At 40.7% G+C, this 12,702-nt stretch overlaps 1 protein-coding gene across 2 annotated transcripts; it reads right to left on the bottom strand.

Moving 5' to 3' along the window:
• Positions 1-587: 587 nt before the first annotated feature.
• srsf11 (serine and arginine rich splicing factor 11) lies at positions 588-12,238 on the bottom strand. 2 transcript variants are annotated; one of them, XM_086083934.1, is made up of 12 exons: positions 11,884-12,238; positions 10,949-11,082; positions 6,470-6,585; positions 6,315-6,395; positions 4,221-4,258; positions 4,015-4,148; positions 3,871-3,940; positions 3,594-3,713; positions 3,235-3,327; positions 3,068-3,151; positions 1,609-1,783; positions 588-1,113 (listed from the first exon to the last, which is right to left on the bottom strand). In XM_086083934.1, the coding sequence occupies exons 1-12, from the start codon at positions 12,003-12,005 to the stop codon at positions 907-909; spliced, it is 1,374 nt and encodes a 457-aa protein (XP_085940060.1). In that variant the 5' UTR covers positions 12,006-12,238; the 3' UTR covers positions 588-906. The 2 variants fall into 2 exon arrangements, with proteins under 2 accessions (XP_085940060.1, XP_085940068.1); XM_086083942.1 differs by having other exon boundaries at positions 3,235-3,324; positions 11,884-12,236.
• Positions 12,239-12,702: the final 464 nt, after the last annotated feature.

The following is a 12,702-nucleotide window of genomic DNA, read 5'->3' as shown; positions in this document are numbered from 1 at the left end:
AAACTAAATTTTCCTTCCCTTATAGCCAACCCTAGTGTCTATACATTTTACGGTAGCTGAGGTTTTGGCAGGCGCTGAAGAATTACTGTACATCATTCTGTACTCTGCAGTACTTTACATTAAATATAATGTAATATAATTACGAATTTAAACAGAAGAATGTTAGCATTTAAATTTAACATGGTACAAACATTTTCGTGCACCAAATATTGTGTATTTTGTTTAAGAAGTTGTTCGGAAAATGGATTGCATTCAATGTGAAAATATGCTGTTTTCAATTACCCAAATATAAAAGATAATTTTAGAACTGTAATAAGTGCTTTAATATATTTAACATTTAGCTCGTTTTTTTAAACTCTTATGAATTGAGGCAATTAAATTATTTTAGTTACCTTTTTTTGTTGTTGTAATGTTTAAAGTAAAAACGCATAACCATGAAATGTTCAAATTAAGTTGACAAAATTAAATGATTTTCATTTAATAATCAGTTGTGTTATTCTACGTTTGTAGAATCATTGGCACGCAAGAGTGGAGTGTTAATGGCCAGCAGAGGGCACCACTCCAAAGAAACCACTAACTACCCAGCATCATTTACCAAACGGTTTTTATTTATATAAAAGAAATCCTTGATAAAAGAAACATTTCCAAAAACCAAGACGCTAACATGGACAAGGGAGAGCCTACCAAAAACAACGCATATGAATTGTAGCTTAACGTGGGAAGAAAAGCAACACCTTCCAACTTGGACGTCCAGTTTAAATGTGAGCATCAACATGAACGCACTAATGTGACGGGTGGAAAAGGAAGCAAATCACGATGGGAAAAATGTTTGGGGCTTTTTCTTCTTCTTTGAATCACAAGTCATATTCGGATGGGCCGAGCCGGACGGAGCAAAAGACGGCGCGCTTAGTCGCTGACGTCCATGTCGTCCTCTTGGGCATCCGCGTTGTCGTCGTCATCGTCGTCGTCGTCGCCGTTGGCCTGCCGCGAGTCGCCGTTGCCGTCGGCGAACTGAGGCGGGTAGTCAGAGTCCGAGTAGTCGGACGCCTTCCTCTCCTGACGCTCCTTCTCGCTGTCGTAGCCCTGCTCCTCTTCGTCGTAATCCCTCGTGATCTGAAACCGCAAAACCACAGATTTGTTTTTTGACAGACATGTTTTTTGATGGGTCAGACGAAAATAAATTTTTGGGGGAGGGCCGATACAGATTTAGATATTTGGACAAATTAAATTCTGATTAGCTGATTAATAATAAATACAAAAGACATAACTTACAGACTGTTTAACAATATTTCTAACAGTATTTCTTAAATTTTACAAGAGCGATAAATCAGCAAAAATTTGCTTTTTTTTTTTTAGTTTAACTATTTCTTTAACTTTACAAGAGCAAAAAAATCTGCAAATTCGGCTTGTTTTTTTTTTAGTTTAACTATAACTTTACAAGAGCAAAAAATAATCTGAAAAAAATTGCCTTTTTTTTTTTTAGTTTAACAATTTCTTTAACTTTACAAGGACAAAAAAAAATCAGCAAGCATTTTCTTTTTTTGTTGCAGTGTCAAATCTAAGTAAGTACCAATCAAAACAAGTCATTTGCCGTATGCTTGCTTTTACCTTGATATCTCCCTTGTCTCCTACGTCAGACTTCCTGTCCCTGTCCCTGTCCCGGTCCCGGTCCTTGTCCCTGCTTCTCTTCTTCTTGCTGGTGGAGCGCTCTCTCTCCTCACGTCCTCGGTCTTTGTCGCTACGGCGCTCTCGCTCCTTATCACGTTTCTTCTCCTTCTTGTGTCTGCGGTAGACAACAAAAGTCATCCGTCTTTCAAACACAATTCCTACAGGTTTTCTTCGAGTTAAATTGAAGACTTTTGAAGACCTATTTAAGACCATTTGCCAACAAAACCAATACATTTTCCACAGCCTTGATTTGTTAATATGCGTTAAATAATTTCTCAAATGTGTAAATGTGGAATGTGTGCAGGATGTATTGAGTAAGCTATTCATGCGAACCCGTCACAGCGCAGACACAGATAATATTGCAATAATGTGGCATCTCGCTTGCCAATGGCGGTAAATGCAAGGTCAGGCTAAAACACCCATAGCGAGCATGCCAACTATTGTACGTGTACAAATGAAAGGAGTTTACTCAACCACACTTCATTGAATTTACATTTCACCATCTATCTAGTGTAATATGAAATGGGCGGCACTGGCTACATGTAAACAAACAAACATTTGTTGCATTCTCAATGATCAGCTCATCCGTCCCATTTACTTAGGCTAAAAAACAATTATTATTTTTTTTACTTTTCTTACTGGTTGGAGAGGTGCGACCAAGTTTTTTTTCTTGGTTGCACCAGCTCTGAAGTTAGTTGCACCAAACATTTTGACCAAATCACATTTCAGAGAACTAACCTAAAGAAATTCACTTCCTGAACAATTTATTGTTATTTTCATATTTAAAAAATTCTGTCAGGAACATCACAGCAGGACTCCATGCAGGAGTGTTTTATACATATTTAATAATAATTAGGCCCATTAGTACAATTAACAGTACTGCATTCAACAATGCGCACACTGTAATTACGAAACTACGATAACAAGAAATGCGTGACGTCATATCCGTTATCTCAGTGACAAGTTTAGCTGTTTTTATTCTTAATGTGGTGTTTAAATAGTAAAGTTGTGCGTGGTTCGTAATGGAAGGGTAACACTTAACTTACGAGAAGCTGCTACCAGTTATAGCTTCGCCACACGCAGCAGACCCCCACCACACACGTAGCTCGCATATTTTGTTTTCTAAATGGCGCCAAAAATGATTTTCTTGCCAGCCCCTTCCAGATGAGCTGCTATAGGGAAGTTAGCTAAAGTAAACCTCTTGCTCATTGCAAACCCCGCCCCCTCCCATCTGCCAATCATCTGCACTGTGACTGAAGAAAGTAAGAAGTAAACACTTCCCGCTGCACCTACAAAATAAAAGTGCCTACATATAACAGCTGTCAGGACAGCCTTATTGTGACGAGGTGCAACAACAGTGCAAGTCCATTGCCCCCCCCTTAATCTCTTCTCTGCTAACCTGCGAGGAGACGGAGATCTGGTGCTCCTCCTCTTGGGTGACTTTTTCGGGGAGCGGCTGGCGCTGCGACTGCGTCTGCGCCTCCTTAGCCAGGAGGACAGCAGAGAGGAAAAGACGTTAGCGCGGCTCTCAAACTCAAAAGAGCCGGCGAGCGTCCCGCCACTCACCGGCTGATGCTACGTGACCTCCGAGTGGTGCTGTAACTCTTGGGCGGAGTCTTGGACCTCCTCCTCACCGCCTCTTCCTTCTTACGATCTCTGCTGGAAACATTCCATGTTCTTAAGTTTTCGCCTTTAATGTATCATCAGAGACAAATCTGCTCAGACACCCCCCTCCCCAAAAAAAAAAGAATCTTTTTGGCTTGTTCTGTCATCCATTTTGTGTCTGGATTCAAATTAAACAAGAAGGTCTTGAAAGATGCTGCTGTTTTGGTTAGCCGCAAAGTTAAAACGAGCTCAGTAGATAACTGCTGCCAGTGTGTGAACAATAAAGTCTATGATCCGAGGTAATTATTCGGTGCGTGTACCTGGATCTGGTCCTGGAGCGCCTGCCTCTCTCTCTGGAGCGGCTCCGCCTCCTGCGAGGGCTTTTGGAGCGCCGCCTGCTTCTGGAGACTGAGCGCCGTCTGGACCTGCTGCCGCTTCGCCTGCAACGTTGCACCAGTGTTACCACCAATTTTCATTATTTAAAAAATAATAGGAATAATAATAATGAATACATAAACAATAAAAAAGTAATAAACACATCAATAAAATAATAAAAATACATTTATAACCGCATTTAAGTGGCTTCTCAACACGCACCTGCGTCTGGACCTGGATCGGGAGCGCCTCCTTCTGGACCGGGACCGAGATCGCTTTTTCCGGCTCTCATCTAGTGGAGCGACATACGAGCCGTCACATGACAAGGTGTCCAACGGCTGAACTCAATAAATAAGAAAAACTCACTTCCGGGTTCAATGGCGGCAGAAATGAGCGACTGCGCCTCTCGCACCCGCTTCATGGCTTCCTCCATTTCCTTGTTGGCGGCGTCGGCTTTGAGGCCGGCGCTCAGGTTGAAGCCGGCGGCCAGTGGGTTGAGTCTACGCCACAAGGCGTGTTAGTTTGCACGGGAAAGCAAAAGGCATCACACGGACACTTTTTTGTCAACTTACTGAGGATCCGCCATGAGCTTCAGCAGCTGGTCTGCAGCCTGCCAAGGCACACATCGACAATCAACAATTAGAATGGACAAAATAATAACAGAGTAAAGTATGCCCCCTAATGGCTGCCGGCATCATAAGGGATGACATAATAGCATCCCAATTAGTCCCTCTGATCTTCCAGCAATGCCATAAAATGATGTCGTCTTTGATTTGCTTGCATAAAATATTCAATCATCAATATTTCTGTCCACTGTTTGAAACCGATTGTTGATTAATGATGTCATGAAGCCATTGAGGTAAAATGGAGGGCACCAGTTGAGTCGCTCCACCCAAACATTTTCTTCACAATACGCGGTTTGCAATCACACTAGTCTAAACACAGCATTCTGATTAATGTTGACTTTGTAGAATATGAATTAAGCAGCAAAATTCACCTGTTGCCATCTACCTTCAGGGGCGGCCATTTTGTTAGTGTCAACTGAAAATGACATCACAGCTGCTCAGGTAACGACCAATCGCAAGCTCACTTTTTTTTGGGTCGTTACCTGACTGAGTATGATGAAGTGACAAAATGGCCGCCCCCTGAGATGGATACAAATGGGTGGCTTTTGCTGCTCAATTCAGATTCCACAAACACATTATTAATCACAATACAATTATTTAGACTAGTGGGGGCGCCTAGAACATATCGTCTAGAAAAACTTGGAGTTGACTTCCCCTTTAAATTGTTTGCCGTCTAAAGTACATCAGCTTCACTATTTGTTACATAATGTTTCATTGTGAAAACATTTCTCAATTAAAAATGTATTGCTTGATATTTTTCCATTAGATATTTATTCGTTTAAATGCTTATCTCTTAGTATACACATTACATTTAGTTGTAGTGCAGTTATTTATTTAAATTTCCCTCAATGGATGATTGATGTATTTTATCAACTGCTTCAAGCCCAATCGAAATATAATTTCGTTACATTAGAGAATACTATAAAAGGTGCATCTCAGTAAATGTTAGTATTGTAGATATGCTTTTATTTTAAGTAGTCATTATAGGGATACTTGACTCATTAACACATTTTCAGTTTGCTGACCAAACTCAGAAAACAGGTGAGCCGTGATTGGTCGTCACCTACATACTCCGCACATGTGATGTCATCTTTAGTCGACAACAAGTGGGGAAAAAAATCGTTTTTAAAGGTACTAATTGTACATGAAAAATAATGAAGTCATCAAATTCATTCTGGACAAAAACTAACTTTTTACGGCTGAAAATGGCTCAATGAGTCAAGTATCCCTTGAAACATGAAATCCTTATCAGAAGTTCTGATTTCTTGACATTAGGCACTGCTGCTATTTGTACGACTACTTTTCTATTAAGCATGATTTTGGCACCATCTTGAGTCTCCTTTGGGCTTTTTAGAAAACAAGTAAATATGGAATATGGTTTCTCACCCAAAAACAGTTGATGGTTCGATTTGTGCGTAGGGAACCGTGATTAGTAACAAAAATGGTTTTAAGCTTACAATTAAAATACTAAACTAAACATTTCACTATTAGTAGTGAATAGGGGTGTGAATTGCCTCTTACCTGGCGATCCGATCCGTATCACGATTCATAGTTCACGATGCGATTAGATAACAATTAATCATAATACAAATCTATGTTGATTATTGCGATATTTTTTCCTTCAAAATTTCAAAAATACTAATCAGTAGTGATAGACAAATTAAGCTTCATGAAACACTTGTGAAATTGTTTGACTCTTCTAGCTGGCACTCTTGGTTTAAAGGTGCTAGCTAGCTAGCTAACCAGTTAACCAGACAGACGGACAAATGAAGCTTCATGAAGCACCTGTGATATCTTTTGACTCCTCTAGATGGCACTCTTGGTTTAAAAGCTAACTTTCAAGCAAGATGTTTTGTTGAATATTTCCATCAAAAATTTATGTTTTAAAATCGATTTGCCGCATACTGAATCTATACGAGAATCGTGCACGGTAATATTGCAATATATTGCCGAAATTATTTTTTTTCGACGACCCTAGTAGTGAATCTATTCAGTATCACTTTTGAAATGACTTCCCACACTTGCTACACTTTTGCTCACCTGAGGATTCATGTTGGGTCCTGGGAATCCAAACGCAGCCATGGCATCCATGTTGAGACCAGCAAACGGGTTAGCCCCCATCTGAGCAGAGAAGACGACAGTTATTTTGTGGACTGAACGCGATTCCCGCCACGAGAGGCGTTCTGCCATCTTACAGCAGGATTGGGCATGGGGTTGGGCGTGGGAAGAAGTCCTCCTCCGGGCAGGATCCCCGCAACGGCGTTGGCCGGCGCCAGCAGCGACAACGCTTTGGCCTCGTCCGGGATGGATCCTGAAGAGAACACACGGCGGCGTCACAACGGGAAGCGGCGAGCGCGCGCGCGCCTCAAACATGTCCAAGAAAAAGTCAAGTGCCTTCACACTGAGAGGTTTATACCTTCCACGGGTGTGCAGACGTCAACACAATGATTGCAGTGACACAAACTAATGCTGGCAATACAATCACACTAAGTCCAATGAACACTGCCAAGAATGTATCACCTGAACGTGTTTGCTAAGTCATGAACCAAACGTGAGCAAGCCCAGCTCTTCTCCAATGGGCAGTGAGTTTTCATTTAGACGGTTTACTCAAACAAGCGATTCACTCACGGCGCCTTCGCTACTAAAAAAGCACACACAGAGAAAAAAATCGGAGATACAAACAACAGAGAGAATTTTAGGGCGGTTGGCAAAAAGTCTGACACAATGTCTCCAAAATAAATGAAAAAAAAAATATGTACATCACAAGTGAAATATAAACCACATGACAGCAGCAGCAACAACCTGCTGTAACATTTTGTTCTGCTTACCTGGCAATGCTCAACTACTCAAAGCAAAATCAAGTCAAAACGTCAGACATCATCAGACTCCTTTTGACTTTGTTAGACGGTCTTTCAAAAGGAAACAATTTGGACAACATTTGTCAAATAATCATGCACCAGTGAGCTCGCTAAACACAAAGGGTCCCCAGTTCGCCGCTGACTTACAAATTTGGAGTCGGAATGCATCGTAGTGTTCCCATGGATTAAGGAAAGTTGGATTTAGGACGTTTTAATTCCGTGTGAAAATGCATTCACAACGATCCTCTCGTCACAGGTGGTCGTCATAAAGCATTCACCGAGTACTCGGTGGGCGTCGTCAACGACGGGAACGGTTCTGGTGACATCAGTTATTTTTTATTTTTTTAATTGTTCATTTCTTTTGGATATATGCAAAAAAAAAAAATTGTGTTAAAAAACTGGAAGAGAATTGATTTTAGATTGATGAATAAATTACTTGTAAGACTTTTTAATGATGCATTTTTTGGTCATTTTATTTCTTAATAGCAATCTGCCGCTCCTGATGTTGCTGCGCCTTAGCCACCTGGGGGGCAGAATAAAACAAATATGGAGATGCATGGAGGCTGCTTCACAGTAAGCTGCAGACAGAGTTGTTCTACATGGAAGATAAAGAATATATGCCTGTGAATGCTGTTATATTTATTATTTGTCTATACACATTGCTCCACCATGTGCCCCAATATTTGTTGCCTAAACGGTTGAAGCACTGCAACACCAATACTATTCGTCAGACCATATATCATTGCTGTCCGGTGAAAAACACTTTTTTTTTTAAACGTTTTTTGGGATGACGGCATTCAGTTTTTTCCCATAAACATAAAAATATAATAAAGTGACAGAAATGGACATAAGTGTTTTTCACAGGACAGCAACAATATGCTGTTTAACACTATTTTTTAGCATTAAGCTAAACATTTAAAGCAAGCTTTACAGGTTCTGGTGGATTTAAACACACATGTAATTCAGTTTTTTTTGTTTAGTTTGACAGTAGCTTCACTCCATTTGCGACTTATTCAGCATCTGCCAAATAGGCATGGGCTGTCTAAGCTCTTATGTTTTTGGAGGGTACGCCTATGCAAGGCACACTATGATTGACTGCTTGCAAAGTTGAGTGAACACCTCTTAAGTTAATTGCTTCCAATGAACTTTTTTTTTTTAACCCCTCCTCTTTGGTTCTTAACGGAGCTGGAGAGAGCAAGACCAGATATGGCAAACAGATGCCCTTTTGTTGAGACTGAAAAATAATAATACTGCCAGCGGGTACTACTTAGCCCCAAGGACAATATGATTATCCCACAAGAATTAGATCAAAATAATGTTTACATTTATTCAAATTTCTACTGTACCAAATTTTCAGTATTCTGATTAAAAATGAAATACATTGTGCTCAATAGGGGGAAAACAAGTTTCTATTCACTCAAATATTTCAAAAAAGGTCATTCTCGAACCGTAATTTTAAAAACGGTGATATTTTTGCTCAGTGTTATCAAACCGTCCGAATCTAATATCAGCCCATGCCAAATGCAAACTGCCGCTTGCTGTGGAGTGAGCCGAGTTGACTGCCACCACAAAACGCTCAGAGAACAAATGCTGGTATTTCACAAAACGTGTAAGTCTGTGACTTGGTTCTCAAGGCACAACTGTACAGTGCTATAAGTATGGGCTGCGGAAAAACGATCGAAACGGACCAAAATCCGCAGTCTGGTTTTCGCAGGAGCGCTACAAATATGCCAGACTTCAAGGGCAGATTTTCTATTGGATTTAGGTTTTGGCTCTGGTTGACTGTCTTCTGTATTTTGATGTCTTGACTACTTTCGGAAAAGCATGATGAAAATCTACCCCAAAATGACCCTCGACCCCCCCCCCCAACCCAACCCCCTTTAATTCCTCTAAAACATCGTGGACACACACACACACACACACACACATGACAACATGTAAACAAAAAGAGCACACTGGAGAGAGAGAGAGAGAAAGAGGGGGGGAGAGAAAATGGCTGCAGGAGACAAATTAAGTCGGTTGGTATTTTCTGCAGGAGCGTTTCAGCCTGCGGGACTGGCTGAGCCAGGGAAAAACAACTGTAAAACACAACAACAAAAAGAAGACCACTGTTAAATGTTACGCAGTGAAGCAACATCCAGTGAGTCATGACGGCGGCCGTCTCAGATGCACACTGTTATGCAAGACCTCTTAACGACTACGGATGCTCTCATTAAACCGGTTTTACATACAAGCGCACAGCCAAAGTAGACGGCTAATTATAGTGTTTTGGCACGCACAAATCCTCAATCAAGTGTTCATTTTGGAGCCTTCTTGGACTAACCGGAGGGTGCATTCACTGTGCCAACTGTCACGTACCGCGCCCGTCATCATACGACATTGCGCGAGTCACAAATTTTGGGCTTATCATCATTTTAGGGCCACATTGGAGGGGGGGACTATTGTAAAATCAAAATTAACCTAGAATAAATGTGGTATGGGGAAAAGGCTAATAATGGTGAAGCTTTGTTTTAGTAGAACAAAAATTTAACAAACCCACGTTCGAGGTCATTAGTTTATTCTCATCTTTTTTTTTTTAAGGTAACTACTCGTACTTGCATAATTAAATGTGAAGTCTCCTAAACGGAAAACGTTTTCTAAAATATTGACCCCCCCCCCATGCTTACAACTTATAATAAAATTACAGTACAACCATTTCTTATATTTTGGCTATTCTCTGAAAACAAACTTTTTTTTTTTGCTTTGGTCTTGTGATACCGATAAAAACCTTTACCTATACCTTTAAATTTACAACATGTCATAATATTGCGACTTAGTTTTCACAAATTACTTAAATAAATTCTACTTTTCACATATTTTGACTATTTTAATGTTTCCTCATATTTAGCACATTCTTAAATTACATTAAGCCAATATAATTACAACCTTTTCTCCTATTATTTTGACTGGTTTCTTATGTTTACCCTGAGATTAACATGGTTATATTCTCGTGATTACCTTATTCTCTTCAAACAAAACCTTTTTGTGTCATAATATTGTGACCATTTCCTTAATTATGACTGTTTTTTACTTAGCGCACCAAGCTTGCGCCCCGACATTAGTGGAACAATTTGAACATCAAGTTTCGCGCCCGGTGTAATTTGGATCTTTTAAAAGCGTACAAACACACATCGAAAAGCATGCTTGAACATCATGGTAAGGACCCAAGTACGAGTGCACCCTTCGGCATACTTTCTCCAAATGTTGGTTGCGTCCACGTTTGAGCAATTCTGTAACCTTACGTATTATCTAGTGCTTCCCTCTAAAGCACCTAGGAGAGATGGGAGTTAATATAAGAAGAGAAAAAGTGGAGAGAGAGACAACAGAGGACAAAATAAGAGAGGGGTGGGGCTTGAATGTATCCTGGCCTTTTGCAAATGTTTACAGTCCCCTGTTGGCGGGCAGAGGACCACTTTCAGCCATCAACCAGGGGGATGCTTTTCACTTCTTCGCTACAAATCCACACACACACTCGCGCACACACACACAGGCACACACAAATGACAGAGAGAAGTTTAACAGAGGATAGTCCGGTATGGGGAGGGGAGAACTCAAATGCATTGATTGAATTGATGATTGAATTCAGAACCCACAGTTTGAAATTAATCAACTAATTTTCCATCCAAATTTTGGTATACTGCCATGAAGTGTTTTGGTCACATAATTTTCTTTGGGACAGTACACCAAAATCTCCATTACATGTAATCTGAATGCACTTAGTAGTTAAAAATTGAATGGACTTTTGAGTCATTGGCAGGTTTTCGTGAGGACACAAACCTTCAGCAAACGGGACCACGATCAGTGCCCGGTCCACAAAAACAGTGTTGGTCAGATGTTGGGACACGCCAACAGACTCGGGCTCCTGGAACTTCACAAAACACACACGCGATGTCACTGGCACAGGGGAGTCACTGTAGAAAAGGGAAAAGAAAAAGATGGCAATTTAATGTCATATCAGGGCAATTCAACTTGGAGCGGTGAAATATGAACGTAAATAGTTTCCACACATCCACAAATTTACTGATTTTGCCCAAAGACTTGCCTATTTGCATTTTGGTGTTAGGCCAAAGCCCTACTTTAAATAAATTGCATTTGAGTCATTTTGTCATGCAAAATAGTTCAATATACAGTACTTTGTAAAAAATAAATTAAAAAAACTATATCCAAAGGCAAGAATGCTTAAATAACACAACCGCGCAATAGTCCATTGTCATTCTTCGTCCGTCGTTTTGTTTGCAGCGTTTTTTGCATCAATGACGTCATTGTCGCGTGTGCATTGTTCTCTATGGATTCTCAAAAAAGACAATGCAGAATGTATTGATGTGCACTCACGTATTGACATTTTATTAGCAAAAGTGCCCATCAGACATTACAACAATGCGTGCATATTTCACTACGACCTTGGGCTAAATATTTCACATGTAAATCTGTTTACAGGTTAGTTTCACAGCCAAAGGGTAAATCCCGCGTATCCTGACACTTACTTAACACGGATACGTTTATATTTGGCCGTTTTCAGCCAAAAACGACAAATAAATCGGATTTTCGACGGCAACATTTAGCAGAGTTAGCTAGCCAGGCTTCACAAGTCGCGTTAGCGGGCTAGGCCATGCGTCGCGTTTCGGCGTGGCTATGGCGGTAACATAGCAAAATAGCCACAAAAGCTAACCCCGAATGAATCAAGCAATCAACGAGTCGGTTTGTTCACTCACTCTGGTGGAAATAATTTGAGCTCTTCGATGGTTCCCAGGAAGCCGAAAAGAGTTCTCATCTGCTCCGACGTTGTGCTCGGCGACACATTGGTCACCTGGACTACCTTCGTGGTGTAACTCATCTTTTACACTTAATAAACAACACTTCCGTCAATAAAGTTGATTTAGCCACCCTTCAAGTGACCGTTGAGTGAACCAAATAGCGAATTATTTCGATTTTCGCTGGCCTGGTGCTAACTGGTACAACAACAGCCTACCACCATTTCGCGGCCATGTTGGGGAATGGGGATTATATGATGCGTTCCAGATGTAGTGGGGAATCGGAATTGTTAAACTCCCAATCGGACAACGCAATTTCGAACGCCCCCACTGGACTGCTGTGTTCGACAGTAGTGGAAACATTTTTTCCACGAAGGCTTTTGAAACCGAGAACGTTCAGTTATGCGTGCCACAACGTCAGGTTGCGTACTCATTTGTGCACGTTTTGATGACCACAACGCCTTTGTCTGTGTTGTTACGAAAAGTACTTCATGTATGTCCATTTGAAAGACAACTGGAAGAAAATCTACATTTCATTACCTTACAGTTTCAAAAACACTGTAAGGGAAAAATCACACCTTGTAAAAATATTGGCAAATTCACTGACATCTTTAGACAAATATGGTGTAATGTCACTAACGGCCTGAATTACGGGGTTATTGAACGCGCCACCAGTACGTTTTGACGTGCGTGCAGCTGGAAAATGGAGGATTGTTTTCAGAAGGCAAAGTCTGTCGTACGGTCTTCGAAAGAAAGCCGTTATAATCAGACACGACTGGT

Source organism: Leptonotus elevatus, chromosome 1 (assembly GCF_054856555.1).
Source record: "Leptonotus elevatus isolate MCC_2025b chromosome 1, RoL_Lele_1.0, whole genome shotgun sequence".
NCBI lineage: Eukaryota > Metazoa > Chordata > Actinopteri > Syngnathiformes > Syngnathidae > Leptonotus > Leptonotus elevatus.
This window is presented reverse-complemented; position numbering and strand designations above follow the sequence as displayed.